The 14,578-nt window shown below is 41.6% G+C and overlaps 1 protein-coding gene across 2 annotated transcripts in view; it reads left to right on the top strand.

The window, feature by feature from the left end:
* dym (dymeclin) overlaps nucleotides 1-3,918 on the top strand; it is a 117,940-nt gene extending 114,022 nt beyond the window's left edge. For both annotated transcript variants that reach the window (XM_034192258.1, XM_034192257.1), the window contains exon 17: nucleotides 2,590-3,918. In XM_034192258.1, the coding sequence (XP_034048149.1) occupies nucleotides 2,590-2,739 (150 nt within the window). In that variant the 3' untranslated portion in view covers nucleotides 2,740-3,918. The remainder of the gene's footprint in view (nucleotides 1-2,589) is intronic.
* Nucleotides 3,919-14,578: the final 10,660 nt, after the last annotated feature.

Genomic DNA, 14,578 nt, shown 5'->3' with positions numbered 1-14,578 from the left:
TGTTGTCCTGGCTGAAGAAAGGTCCATGATGGTAAGTTGAAAATGAGTAGATCCGCGACCGGCACGGTCAGCTACAGGCGTAATCCATTCATTGTGTCTGATGGTTCGAGTCTCTCCTGTTTGCACTGCAAGTTAAGACTGTGGAGAAGCCGCAGACACCATGCAAGCGTGCTCCTCAATAAAAGTGCTCCACCTGCCAATCAAAAGGATTCTTTTGGTGAGAATTAACCATTCTGATACTTATAAAAGAACGTGCATCACCAACCTCAACTTCTCAGTGGAAACGGGGCTGTCACTAGCCTGTAAAAATCTATAAATTAATGCAACTATTAAGATAATGGTTCCAGTGGTGAAGCCACTTCCTCCTTCTAGTCCAGTGTCGGGACTCGCCGGGAAGTTCCTGGTTTTTAGTGGCGCTGTTCAAAATCCGAATATTTATCTCTTCAGTAACTGTGCTCCAGGAAAGGATAATTTTCAAACGGTTGTATAATTTTAGTCTAAAAAATTACATATAATGTCAGCTAGACTACAGTGCTAACACTGGTACAGACTAAACACCTATGCACAATATGCTTGGGGGAGGTAGTGGTCTAGTGGTTAAGGTGTTGGGCGTGACACCAGAAGATCCTCGGTTCAAGTCCCCGCCTGACTGGAAAATCACGAAGGGCCCTTGGACAAGGTCCTTAATCCCCTTTTGCTCCCGGTGTGTAGCGAGCACCTTGTAAGGCAGCACCCTGACATCGGGGTGAAGGTGAGGCATAATTGTAAAGTGCTTTGAGCGTCTGATGCAGATGGAAAAGCGCTATATAAATGCAGTCCATTTACCATTTACTATACAGCTAAATATCTCAGTAAACTGCTTCTTGTCATCACTGAACAGACATGTACATCTGTTGTGATCTTTTCCATGTTGCCAGATACTTCTAATGATATTTTCACATGATCAGTGGCAACAAGACGTGGCTTACTTTGAGGCAGCTTGGCCCACAGATGTACACTGTGTGCAATACTGGTCCAATGTTTGACTGGTACTGTAGCTGCTTAAATTAAGGTTGTTTTTTTATCTCAAGTGAAAAGTTCACCTAAAAAAAAAAAAATATTAAATCTAAACATAAGGTCTAAGATGACAAATACTGGCTTTTCCTCTATAAGCCTCTCAGACACACACACACACACACACACACACACACACACACACACACACACACACACACACACACACACACACACACACACACACACACACACACACACACACACACACACACACACACACACACACACACACACACACACACACACACACACACACACACACACACACACACACACACACACACACACACACACCACACACACACACACACACACACACACACACACACCACACACACACACACACACACACACACACACACACACACACACACACACACACACACACACACACACACACACACACACACACACACACACACACACACACACACACACACACACACACACACACACACACACACACACACACACACACACCACACACACACACACACACACACACACACACACACACACACCACACACACACACACACACACACACACCACACACACACACACACACACACACACACACACACACACACACACACACACACACACACACACACACACACACACACACACACACACACACACACACACACACACACACACACACACACACAGCATGTGTCATCTTGGATCAGATGTCTTTGGGGAGGTGCTCTGTTTGATTCCTCGTCAGACAGGTCACTTACCAAACTGCCCGTAAGCAAGGTCTGTAATCCCCAAATTGCTTCCAGTGTGTAGTTGAGCATCTTGCAGGACAACATGCTGACATCACTGTCAGTGTGTGAGAATAGATGAATGAGAGGTGTCATCTTAAAGTGCTCTGAGCTTAGCTATAGAAATGCAGTCCATCTTGCTGTTCGGCTGAGTGTATTTTTACTGTAACTTTCATTTGTCAGCTTCATGTATCCAAAACAGCTCTTGCACAGAAAGAGCTTTAATGATGAAGTATATCTGCCACATTTGAACCAAACTAAATCAAACCAAAGCAACTTTATGATAAAAGTATTGAAATAACATATTAGTCATCAGAATGGGAATTTAAAATTGTTAGAGCCCTCTGAAGCACCTCGTACACACAACTCTGCAAAAGTGTGCATATATATATATATATATATATATACTTGTATATTAACATATTTAATGAATGCAAAAAGGATTTTTAAAAAAGGGGGACACAGGTGAGTTATTAGTGATAGATTTTTTTTTTTTTTTTTTTTAATTTGTGAACTTTTTGTGAAGAACATTTTATTGAAATTGGCATTCCCATCTACATGATATTGGCCATCCTCATGCATCGGCCCATCCTCTCTTCCCAAAGTTTTACTACTGACATTGATTTTCACCAAACCCTAGGTTGTGGCGTACATCTAATGTGCGGTACAGAGTCATCTCAGAACGTTAGCGTTTTATTATTATTGCTCTTAAATTTAGTCCTGGATGCATCTCAGCAAGTTTCTTTTCATGTCTCTTTCTACAGAAGTTTCCAGAGCTAAAGTTTAAGTATGTGGAGGAAGACCAGCCAGAGGACTTCTTCATCCCCTACGTGTGGTCGTTGGTCTTCAACGCCGGAGTCGGTCTGCACTGGAGCCCCCACGGTATTGAGCTGTTCAGCATGGACTCCGGCTGAAACCCTCCTGCAGCAGACTGTGCATCTCCATCTCGGTTCAGTGCAAAGAGCAACTCTGACGGCGTGTGTGCGAATGCATTACCTTTTGTATTATGTGCGCGCCGCTTCAAAAGTGCCTCGTACAGCATGGTGTTTGTTTTACTGTGCTCCCCCTCCACCCCACTTTACTCATATCAATAATTCTTCTGTGAAGCTTCAGCAGCACCTTCTATTACGCAATCAGTCCTGCAGCAAATTTACCATCTGAGCGGTTTCACCTGCAGCACATGCTGAGTTCCGTCTCTCTGAGCTCAGGACACTAGCGAGGGATAATCCCACATTTTTCCTGCTTATAAATAAAGGTCAGTTAAAATATGCACCTACATATCATATGTTACACCTGCACTGAATGCTTCCACATGTTTGACCTCACAGTGTAGCCAGCCCACATTTCTTAGAAGATACGACATGCATGAATTTCATGTCTCATGAATACTTGTGTTTTTGTTTTGTTTTGATCAACCATTGTTCCCTTGAGTATCGTGCATCAGTACAAATTGTTTTTGTTTTGCTAAATAAAGTGTGTAGACACAGAGCAGGTCACAAAGTTCTCTCTTTAGCTGAGAGGGTCATTAGGCAGCCAGTTTTGTTTTTAAAAGATCCATGAGCCTATAGCTGACGATTGGCAGCCAAGCTCCAGTACACTGAATTGTAGTTTGATTAAAGCTTTATTTAAGGCCATAGATGTTATTAACAGTTTGCATCACAGATTTGTGTGATTTCATTGCAGGTTGCAGCTCATTTATTTGACTTCCGTGTGTCCATTATTTCCATTTTTCTCTCTGTTAACTTGAGGCAACTGCTTAAATTTGGGTAGGTTGATAAACCTCTTGTACCAGTGTGCATAATCATAGTTGTCACTTTAATTTGTCATTTTATTTGTGTGCTTGACTGGAACCTTTGTATTAAATTATATCTTGTAATTTTTTTTATGCCCCCCCCCCCCCCCCAAAAAAAAAAGAAGAAATAACTTGTCTGATTGGAAGAAGTGAAGAAAAACACGGTGATACTATACCTTGCCTCTTCTAAGCCAGGAGACTGGATCTATATTATATTACATATTATATTTCAGCGGTGGTAATTTCATGGCATATTTTGCTTTGAAAATAAGAGTTTAAATAAAAGATTGAATTCATGGAACATCATTGTCACTTGCCTTTTAATTTCATAATTGTGCTTTTCTTGGACAGAATATACAGCGTCCAGAAAGTATTCACAGTGCTTCACTTTTTCCACATTTCATGTTACAGCCTCATTCCAAAATGGATGAAATTCATTTTCCCCTCAAATTTCTACTCAGACCCCCATAATAACGACATTAAATAGTTTTCTTCTTTTTTTTTTCTTTTTTTTTTTACAAATTCATTACAAATAAAAAAAACTCAGAAATCACATGTGCGTAAGTATTCACACCCTTTGTCAAATACTTTATTGATGCGCTTTTGGCAGCAATTAGAGCCTCAGGTCTTCTTGAATATGATGCCACAAGCTTGGTGCACTTATCTTTGGGCACTTTTGCCCATTCCTCTTTGCAGCACCTCTCAAGATTCATCAGGTTGGATGGGAAGCGTCGGTGCACAGCCATTTTCAGATCTCTGCAGAGATGTTCAATCAGATTCAGGTCTGGGCTCTGGCTGGACCACTCAAGGACATTCACAGAGTTGTCCTGAAGCTATTCCTTTGATATCTTGACTATGTGCTTAGGGTCATTGTCCTGCTGAAAGATGAACCATCAAAGTGCTCTGGAGCAGGTTTTCAACCAGGATGTCTCTGTACATTGCTGCATTCATCTTTCCTTCAATCCTGACTAGTCTCCCAGTTCCTGACCCTGAAAAACATCCCCACAGCATGATGCTGCCACCATGTTTTGCTGTAGGGATGGTGCCTGGCTTCCTCCAAACATGATGCCTGGCATTCAGAATCAGAAGAAGTTTATTGCCATTGCCAGTGAACAGGATTCACAGACTAGGAATTTGCTTCGGTACAATGGTGCAACATTAAGAAGAGATAAAATGCTAAGATAAAATATAACATATGTGTCAAAATAAGGTAAAATATAAGATAAAAAAAAAAGAAATATGAAATATGAAAGGCTGTGTGCAACAGAAAAACAGAAAAAACAGTGCAGTGGGAGGAGTGCAATTAAAAACCAAAGTACATTGTCTAAAGTGACCCGTGATAAAATGATAAAGTGACAGAGTTAAGCTTAAGGTGACTGAGTTATGAGGTGTTCATGAGTCTAACGGCAGAGGGGAAGAAACTGTTCTTATGGCGGGAGGTTCTGGTCCGGATGGACCGTAGCCTCCTGCCCGAGGGGAGTGGTTTGAATAGACCGTGTGCAGGGTGAGAAGGGTCAGCTGTGATCCGACCTGCTCGGCCCAGAGTCCTGGAGACGTGCAGGTCGTGGAGAGATGGAAGGCTACAGCCGATCACCTTCTCAGCAGAGGCCACAATGCGCTGCAGTCTGTGTCTGTCCCTGGCTGTGGCCCCCGGCGTACCACACCGTGATGGAGGAGCAGAGGATGGACTCGATGATGGCCGTGTAGAACTGCACCATCAGCTGGACCGGCAGCTTGGCCTTCTTCAGCTGCCGCAGGAAGTACATCCTCTGCTAGGCCTTCTTGATGAGGGAGCTGATGGTTGACTCCCACTTGAGGTCCTGGGTGATGGTGGTGCCGAGGAAGTGGTGACAGACCACAGTGGTGATGGGGCTGTTGGTGAGGGCGAGGGAGGGCGGGGGGGCTGTGGCTTTCCTTTCACACCAAAGAGTTCAATCTTTGTCTCATCAGACTTGGGAATTTTGTTTCTCATGGTGTGAGATTCCTTCAGGTGCCTTTTGGCAAACTCCAGGTGGGCTGTCATGTGCCTTTTATTTAGGAGTGACTTCCCTCTGGCCAATCTACCATACAGACCTGATTGGTGGATTGCTGCAGAGATGGTTGTCTTTCTGGAAGGACCTTCTCTCTCCACAGAGGAATGCTGGAGCTCTGACAGAGTGACTGTTTTAGGTTCTTGGTCACCTCTCTGACTAAAACCCTTCTCCCCTGATTGCTCAATTTAGACAGACGGCTAGCTCTAGGAAGAATCCTGGTGGAGCTGAACTTCCATTTTTTTTCGGGTGATGGGGGCCACTGTGCTCATTGGGACCTTCAAAGCAACAGAAATGTTTCTGTTCCAAATCATGTCCAATCAACTGAATTTATTTTAGGTGGACTCCAGTTAAGTTGTAGAAACATCACAAGGATGATCAGTGGAAACAGGATGCACCTGAAACTCAATTTTGAACTTCACGGCAAAGGCCGTGAATACTTATGTACGAGTGATTTCTTATTTTTTAAATTTTTAAGAAAGTTGCAAAAAATCTCAAACTTTGTTCACATTGTCATTATGGGGTATTGTGTGTAGAATTTTGAGGGAAAAAAAATGAATTTCATCCATTTTGGATGAAGGCTGTAACATGACAAAATGTGGAAAAGGTGAAGCACAGTTTTACTTTCAATCTGTTCAGAGAGAAGTCAAATATTTTCATGTTGCTGAGGTAATTTCCCCTGCAATTATAGCAGGTTATGTGCAGGATGAACAGAGTCAGCAAGTGAGTATGTCTGGAAAATTCCTGTCAGTACGAGTAATTCTGTAAAAGTGCATTCAACTCACAAATTTTGAAATGCTGATTGATACAGATGAGGACTAGTGAACCTCTTGTTTTGTTAACATGCAAAATGGCCAAACTTAAACAAAGGGGGGGAAGGGGGGTATTTGAGCAGTGATTGGGTAAGAGATGGGGTACACCCTGTACAGGACACCAGTCTATCACAGGGCCACATGGAAAGATAAAGATCAACTTTACTTATCCCAAAGGAAATTATTTTGCCAGAGTACAGAAACAGTAAACAATGGTGAGTTAAATACACAATTAAGGAAAGTGTTAGTATTACATAGAAAGTAATCTCTTATTTTTTAGAAGTACAACAAATGAATACAAAATGACTGGTAGATATATTGCACAAGATGTTTGACAGTATCGCACATAACTGATTAAATCTTTTATGTACAGTAGTGTTCAGAATAATACGAGTAGTAGTGCTATGTGACTAAAAAGATTAATCCAAGTTTTGAGTATATTTCTTATTGTTACATGGGAAACAAGGTACCAGTAGATTCTCACAAATCCAACAAGACTAAGCATTCATGATATGCACACTCTTAAGGCTATGAAATTGGGCTATTAGTAAAAAAAAGTAGAAAAGGGGGTGTTCACAATAATAGTAGCATCTGCTGTTGACGCTACAAACTTAAAACTATTACGTTCAAACTGCTTTTTTAGCAATCCTGTGAATCACTAAACTAGTATTTAGTTGTATAACCACAGTTTTTCATGATTTCTTCACATCTGCGAGGCATTAATTTTGTTGGTGTGGAACCAAGATTTTGCTCGTTTACTAGTGTGCTTGGGGTCATTGTCTTGTTGAAACACCCATTTCAAGGGCATGTCCTCTTCAGCATAAGACAACATGACCTCTTCAAGTATTTTGACATATCCAAACTGACCCATGATACCTGGTATGTGATATATAGGCCCAACACCATACTAGGAGAAACATGCCCATGATGCTTGCACCACCATGCTTCACTGTGAACTGTGGCTTGAATTCAGAGTTTGGGGGTCGTCTCACAAACTGTCTGCGGCCCTTGGACCCAAAAAGAACAATTTTACTCTCATCAGTCCACAAACTATTTCTCCATTTCTCTTTAGGCCAGTTGATGTGTTCTTTGGCAAATTGTAACCTCTTCTGCACATGTCTTTTATTTAACAGAGGGACTTTGCGGGGGATTCTTGCAAATAAATTAGCTTCACACAGGCGTCTTCTAACTGTCACAGCACTTACAGGTAACTCCAGACTGTCTTTGATCATCCTGGAGCTGATCAATGGGTGAGCCTTTGCCATTCTGGTTATTCTTCTATCCATTTTGATGGTTGTTTTCTGTTTTCTTCCACGCGTCTGTTTTTTTTTTTTTCTTTTTTTTTTTTTTCCATTTTAAAGCATCGGAGATCATTGTAAATGAACAGCCTATAATTTTTTGCACCTGCGTATAAGTTTTCCCCTCACCAATCAACTTTTTAATCAAACTACGCTGTTCTTCTTAACAATGTCTTGAACGTCCCATTTTCCTCAGGCTTTCAAAGAGAAAAGCATATTCAACAAGTGCTGGCTTCATCCTTACATGGGGACACCTGATTCACACCTGTTTGATCCACAGAATTGACAAAATCGCTGACTGAATGCCACACTACTGTTATTGTGAACACCCCCTTTTCTACTTTTTTTTTTTACTAATAGCCAAATTTCATTTGTGAGAATCTACTGAATCTACTGGTACCTTGTTTCCCATGTAACAAGAAATATACTCAAAACCTGAATTAATCTTTTTAGTCACATAGCATTACTACTGTTCTGAACACTACTTTATATATCTTGCAAAAGGGGGAGGAATTATACAGTCTCATTGGGGTAGAAAAGACCTCCTGTGGCATTCTGTGGGGCACCTCGGTGGTTGAAGGTGCTCTGACAGGACATCAGTGTGACATGCAGGGGGTGGGAGGTGTTGTCCAGAATGCTGAGCAGGTTCCTCAGCATCCTCCTCTCTGACATCTCCACTACAGACTCCAGCTCCACCCCCAGGACAGAGCCAGCTCTCCTGATGAGCTTGTTGAGTCTGTTTGTGTCAGCTGCCTTCAGCCTGCTGCCCCAGCACACTACATTGTAGAAGATGACCACTGAGTGTTAAAACATCTACAACATATTTCTGGAGACATTGAAAGATCTGAGCCTCCTGAGAAAGTATAGTCGGCTCTGACCTTTCTTATACACAACATCTGTGTTTACAGTCCAGTCCTGTTTGTTGTCTATGTCGACGCCCAGGTACTTGTAGTCGTCCACAATATCTGCCTCTGTTCCACTGATTGTAACTGGGTTCGGACGGGTCTTCTGAAGTCCACCACCAGCTCCATTGTATCTACGACAAAGGAGCTGGTAGTGGACTTCAGGAGACCCGTCCAAACCCTGTCGACATAAATGTGGGGGAAACACGCAAACTCCACAGAGTTCACATGTTCGGACCAGGTTGGAAGTTAACCCATGACCTCGCTGTGAGGCAACCGTGCTGCCCACTAATGAAACAATCGTTTGACTTCTTCTCCTCAGTAACCACTAAAATTAGACCAACCATAAAGGACGGGTCATTTTTTTTTTTTTTTTTTTTGTGAGACGCTTTCCACAAAAAAAAAAATTCAAAAAATAAAACAATTTAAATGTAAAAGCTTCGATATAACATGGAAGTTAACTGATCAAATGTTTCATCATTTATATTCTGACTCAGAGCAGTTTTATTTGAGGGTTAGTGGGGTGAACATCCTCAGTGTGCAGTGATTCTACCATTTTTTTTGCCAGGGGTTGCAGAGAAGAGAGTCTTCAACAAAGCGTTCTCAAGTCCTCCACTGCTGGAGGTGCTGCTGTGGTTACGACCCCCCACTCTGGAGTGAATAAATTACATCCCAGAATCTACTGTTCCATCCATCGTTCTGCTGTCACCTGAAATGAGAGCTTATGGTAAGGTGACCCCCCCCCCCATCACACACACACACACACACACACACACACACACACCATAAAAGAAGGTCAAGGAGGGCCATTTCACTTTGTGAAAACCTCCTCTCAACCATCTGGCACCATGATAATGGAGCAGGTGAGTCTGTGGAGGGATGGAAAGAGAGAGAGAGAGAGTATAAGAGTTTCAGTCTAGTCTACAAGCGCTCTGTCTTACTGTAACCTACCAATGACCCCGTGTTGAAAATGGGCCATTCTCTACATCAAACTGCATCAATTATACCGGCCTTGGAAAAAAGAAGAAAAAAAATAAAATTTCAGGCATGAAAATCAATACAATAGGGACGAGAGGCATGAAATTCTCTTGGGAAGTGGGAGCTCGAGCACAGTGCACACCATTGTGCCGTAAACATTTCCACCCAATGTGGTTTCATGCCTCGATTTTGGCGGTTAGTCCCATTATTACCACAACAGACAACAACAATAATCAGATATGAAAGACAAACTCAGAACTAACATCTATGAACATTCTGAAATGGAAATATAAGAAGCATGTAAAATCAGGTTTTTTATTTTTTATTTTTATTTTTATTTTTTTTGCTGCAAGACAGTACAGAGCCCACCCAATATGTCAAAGACAATAAAAAATGAATTAAATTTTAAAAACCAATGATCTTCTTATGGCCTCAGACAGTGGACTCATCTCTGTGCTTGTTCTGTTAGACCTCAGTGCTGCTTTTGATACTGTTGACCATAAAATTTTATTACAGAGATTAGAGCATGCCATAGGTATTAAAGAAACATGGTGTCTAACCAGATCCTTACTCTGGATGGCATTACCCTGACCTCTAGTAATACTGTGAGAAATCTTGGAGTCATTTTTGATCAGGATATGTCATTCAATGCGCATATTAAACAAATATATAGGACTGCTTTTTTGCATTTGCGCAATATCTCTAAAATTAGAAAGGTCTTGTCTCAGAGTGATGCTGAAAAACTAATTCATGCATTTATTTCCTCTAGGCTGGACTATTGTAATTCATTATTATCAGGTTGTCCTAAAAGTTCCCTGAAAAGCCTTCAGTTGGTTCAGAATGCTGCAGCTAGAGTACTGACAGGGACTAGAAGGAGAGAGCATATCTCACCCATATTGGCCTCTCTTCATTGGCTTCCTGTTAATTCTACAATAGAATTTAAAATTCTTCTTCTTACTTATAAGGTTTTGAATAATCAGGTCCCATCTTATCTTAGGGACCTCGTAGTACCATATCACCCCAATAGAGCGCTTCGCTCTCAGACTGCAGGCTTACTTGTAGTTCCTAGGGTTTGTAAGAGTAGAATGGGAGGCAGAGCCTTCAGCTTTCAGGCTCCTCTCCTGTGGAACCAGCTCCCAATTCAGATCAGGGAGACAGACACCCTCTCTACTTTTAAGATTAGGCTTAAAACTTTCCTTTTTGCTAAAGCTTATAGTTAGGGCTGGATCAGGTGACCCTGAACCATCCCTTAGTTATGCTGCTATAGACTTAGACTGCTGGGGGGTTCCCATGATGCACTGAGTTGTTTCTTTCTCTTTTTGCTCTGTATGCACCACTCTGCATTTAATCATTAGTGATTGATCTCTGCTCCCCTCCACAGCATGTCTTTTTCCTGGTTCTCTCCCTCAGCCCCAACCAGTCCCAGCAGAAGACGGCCCCTCCCTGAGCCTGGTTCTGCTGGAGGTTTCTTCCTGTTAAAAGGGAGTTTTTCCTTCCCACTGTTGCCAAGTGCTTGCTCACAGGGGGTCGTTTTGACTGTTGGGGTTTTTCCATAATTATTGTATGGCTTTGCCTTACAATATAAGGCGCCTTGGGGCAACTGTTTGTTGTGATTTGGCACTATATAAATAAAATTGATTTGATTTGATTTGAAGTCTATCTCCAATTCTGCACAACTTTATTTTTTTAACACAAAAAGCAGATATTATAAAGCACTCCTCAGGTTCTCCTTACCTAAAGGCTTATGATGTCACTATATAAAGCATTCTTGAGTATCTGTTAAGAAAACACCACAATAAAAATCTGATTAGCTCATCTACGCCACAGAGAATAAGCCTACCACTGGTGTACATATCAAGCTGATAATGTACGTCTTCACAAGAGAAATCCATCCTCACACTTATAAATGCTTAAAGTAATACTGCGTTAGCTATTGAGATATTGTGATCATAAGGATGTGTTCTCACACAAACACCCCCCAAAAATATCTGGGTTTACTGGGTTTTCAGTGCATCCAGAAAGTATTCACAACACTGCACCTTTTCCACATTTTTTTATGTTACAGCCTTATTCTAAAAGGGATGAAATAATCATTTTTCCTTAAAATTCTACACACAATACCCCATAATGACAATGTGATTTTTTTAAAGAAATTACATGTAAATAAGTACTGAGCTCAGGTGCATCCTGTTTCCACTGAGCATCCTTAAGATGTTTCTACAGCTTAACTGGAGTCTACCTGAGATAAATTCAGTTAATTGGACATGATTTGGAACAAAAACATTTCTGCTGCTTTGAAGATCCCACTGAGCAAAGGGTTTGAATACTTATGTAGATGTGATTTCTTAGTTTGTTTGTTTTTTTTTTTTTTTTCATTTTAAATAAATTTGAAAAAAATGTTCAAAAAATAAAACCTTTTCATGTTGTTATGGGATGTTGTGAGTGGAATTGTGAGGGGAAAAATGTATTTATTTCATTTTGGAATAAGGCTGTAATGTAAAATGTAGAAACAGTGGAGCGCTGTGAATACTTTCTGGATTCACTATACTCTTTGTTCTGTATCACATTCCCAGTCACAAAAAAAGGAAAATAGAGATAACATATTTTAATTAATTTTTAAGCCAAATAAAATGAAAGCTGCAGCTTATTGAAGTTATTTTGTTCAACCAAGGATTCCTCCCTATAATTATTCTTTGACATTACCAATGTGGGTGTTTTGTACGGATGTCACATGTGCAAAAGTCTTTTTTAATTAAAGTTGTGTTATTTTTCTTGTTTCTGGTTTGAGATTCCTCCTCTGTGCTGTGCAGCTCACAAAGAAAGAGACTTTAATTGTGAATGCATGACCCCTTGTCTGCACGCAGTTATTGTGTCAATAAATTATGGTAAAGGCCACGGCTGCTCCGTGGAATATTAATAATCCTCTGGGAGGGTGTTTAGTCTGACTGCATTCCCTCTTCTCAACATTGTGCGTTCATTTATTTAAAGGACAAGTTCGCTTTTTTCCACCCTAGTCACGCTGAAACTTTGGTGGCAATTACCTGTGCACCACATGTTTATTTTGAGCTCTACCACAGGTGCACATGCCAGTCTGTGTTGTTATTTTTTAAACCGTATTACTCACATATTGAACATGCAGTATTGCGGAGAGTACCACAAATCAAAATCAGACAACATACATAATGCAGGTGCAACATAAAGTACACTTACTATGAGCCAAACCAGCTAACAAATGTGGATATTGAACCTTCACCAGAAGTTTACAGTAAAAGCATCACCAGTGGGTAAATATTCCTTTTGCAAATGTAACAGGTTAATAGTCTGCACTGGATGACCTTATGACCTAAATCCTGAGGTCATCTGGTACTCAGCGGATGCCTTGGACTCAGTTGTAGCTTGTGTCAAAATCTTGTGTACCTATACTCTTTACAAGGCAAAAATAGGATTTTGCACTCACTAATTAATATGCAAAGCAGATCACTGTTGCTATGGTGATCAGTCCTGCAATGGGATTACCCATGTGCCACATTTGGTAGAGGCGTCTGGGCCTAAGGGACCTGGAGATTTTGTACACTATTTTGACAATTATGGCGCGTGGTCCAAAATGCATTTGGGGCGTGTTGGTGCATTGTGAACCTGTTTATGCAAGGCGCGTCTGAGTACTGTGTTGTACTGTGGTATATATACCAGAACAATTCTATGCTCAAATTTAGACCAGATTATTGATGGCCTATGGCACAAACACTCTGCACAGGCTTTGCACCTGACAACACCTTTTTAATAAACAGGTGCGCAAATGAGTGCAAGTAGGCTTGAAGTTTAATTAAAAATCATGGGCGCTTGGCATAAAAAACATTAGCTTTTGGTTGGTCACAATGCACTAGTTTTGCATAGTGACAGATGGTCAGATGGATGGACCTCTTGACTGTGCTCAGTTAATCCTCTTGTAACACAGATCATGTCAAGGTCAAAGATCAAAGTAAAATCAGAGGTCATTGTCTAAAATGTATTAATGACTATCTTTGGAACTGGATGAGATGCTGAAATGCAATTATTCCTACTTTTGCCTTCTCACTATTACTCTGGATATTGGATGGCAGACCAGCGATGTTGATGACATAAAGCAAAGCCAAAAAATTAGGCACCGGTGGCGGCGAGGCGCTGCTTTCATTTTGATGTCTTGTATATTGTATTTTGCATTCCTTGCATGTTTGTTTGTTGTTTACATCAACTTGCACAGTTTATTACATCCTCATATGTGAAAATCTACTTGTCAATAAACCTGTTCGATGATGAATTATGATTCTGATAACATGTGACTTTTAAGTTAAGGAAAAATACAGTTTTGGGGGAGAGCTGATCATTTTTGTGTTGTTTGTTTTAGAGATCTGTGATAAGTGCCTGTAGTGTATTTAAAAAAGTGAACTTGTCCTTTAAAGTTTCGACTCGTTGCGGCTCCAACATCACGATCCAAAAATGTTGCTGAAGTCCTGCTGCTGCTGCAGCCAAACTCTTCCAGTGGAATGGAAAACTGTTGGATTAAATTGGCCACTTCCTGGAGTCTGGAGCGAGAGAATGGACACGCACGAAAGGAATGGCGACGTGGGACAAAGGTGGGAGGGGAGTCCTGTGACAGACTTACAACCCCCCCCCGCCCCCTCCTGTGAGTGATTGCTTCCAGAGCCCGAGCGGAGACAGCCGGGGCAGCGTTGCGCGCGCTGCGCTCCTGCGCGGCGCCAGTCGTGGACGCAGCGTGGGACAGCGATACCGACAACCGTGTCCAACACACACACGCACGCACATCCTTCCTCCCCTGCGCGCACGCTGCGCGCCGTCCCACGGTCCGCGCATCTCCCCTCATCAGCATGATCATCCATCCGTCCGTCCGCCTGCCCCGCGGCGACTCTGGCGCGCTTGCGCATTAACATACTGCCGGCTGCA

This window comes from Thalassophryne amazonica, chromosome 17, assembly GCF_902500255.1.
Source record: "Thalassophryne amazonica chromosome 17, fThaAma1.1, whole genome shotgun sequence".
In the NCBI taxonomy this organism is placed as follows: domain Eukaryota; kingdom Metazoa; phylum Chordata; class Actinopteri; order Batrachoidiformes; family Batrachoididae; genus Thalassophryne; species Thalassophryne amazonica.
Note: the sequence above shows the minus strand (reverse complement) of the source record. Positions and strands in the feature narration are given on the sequence as shown.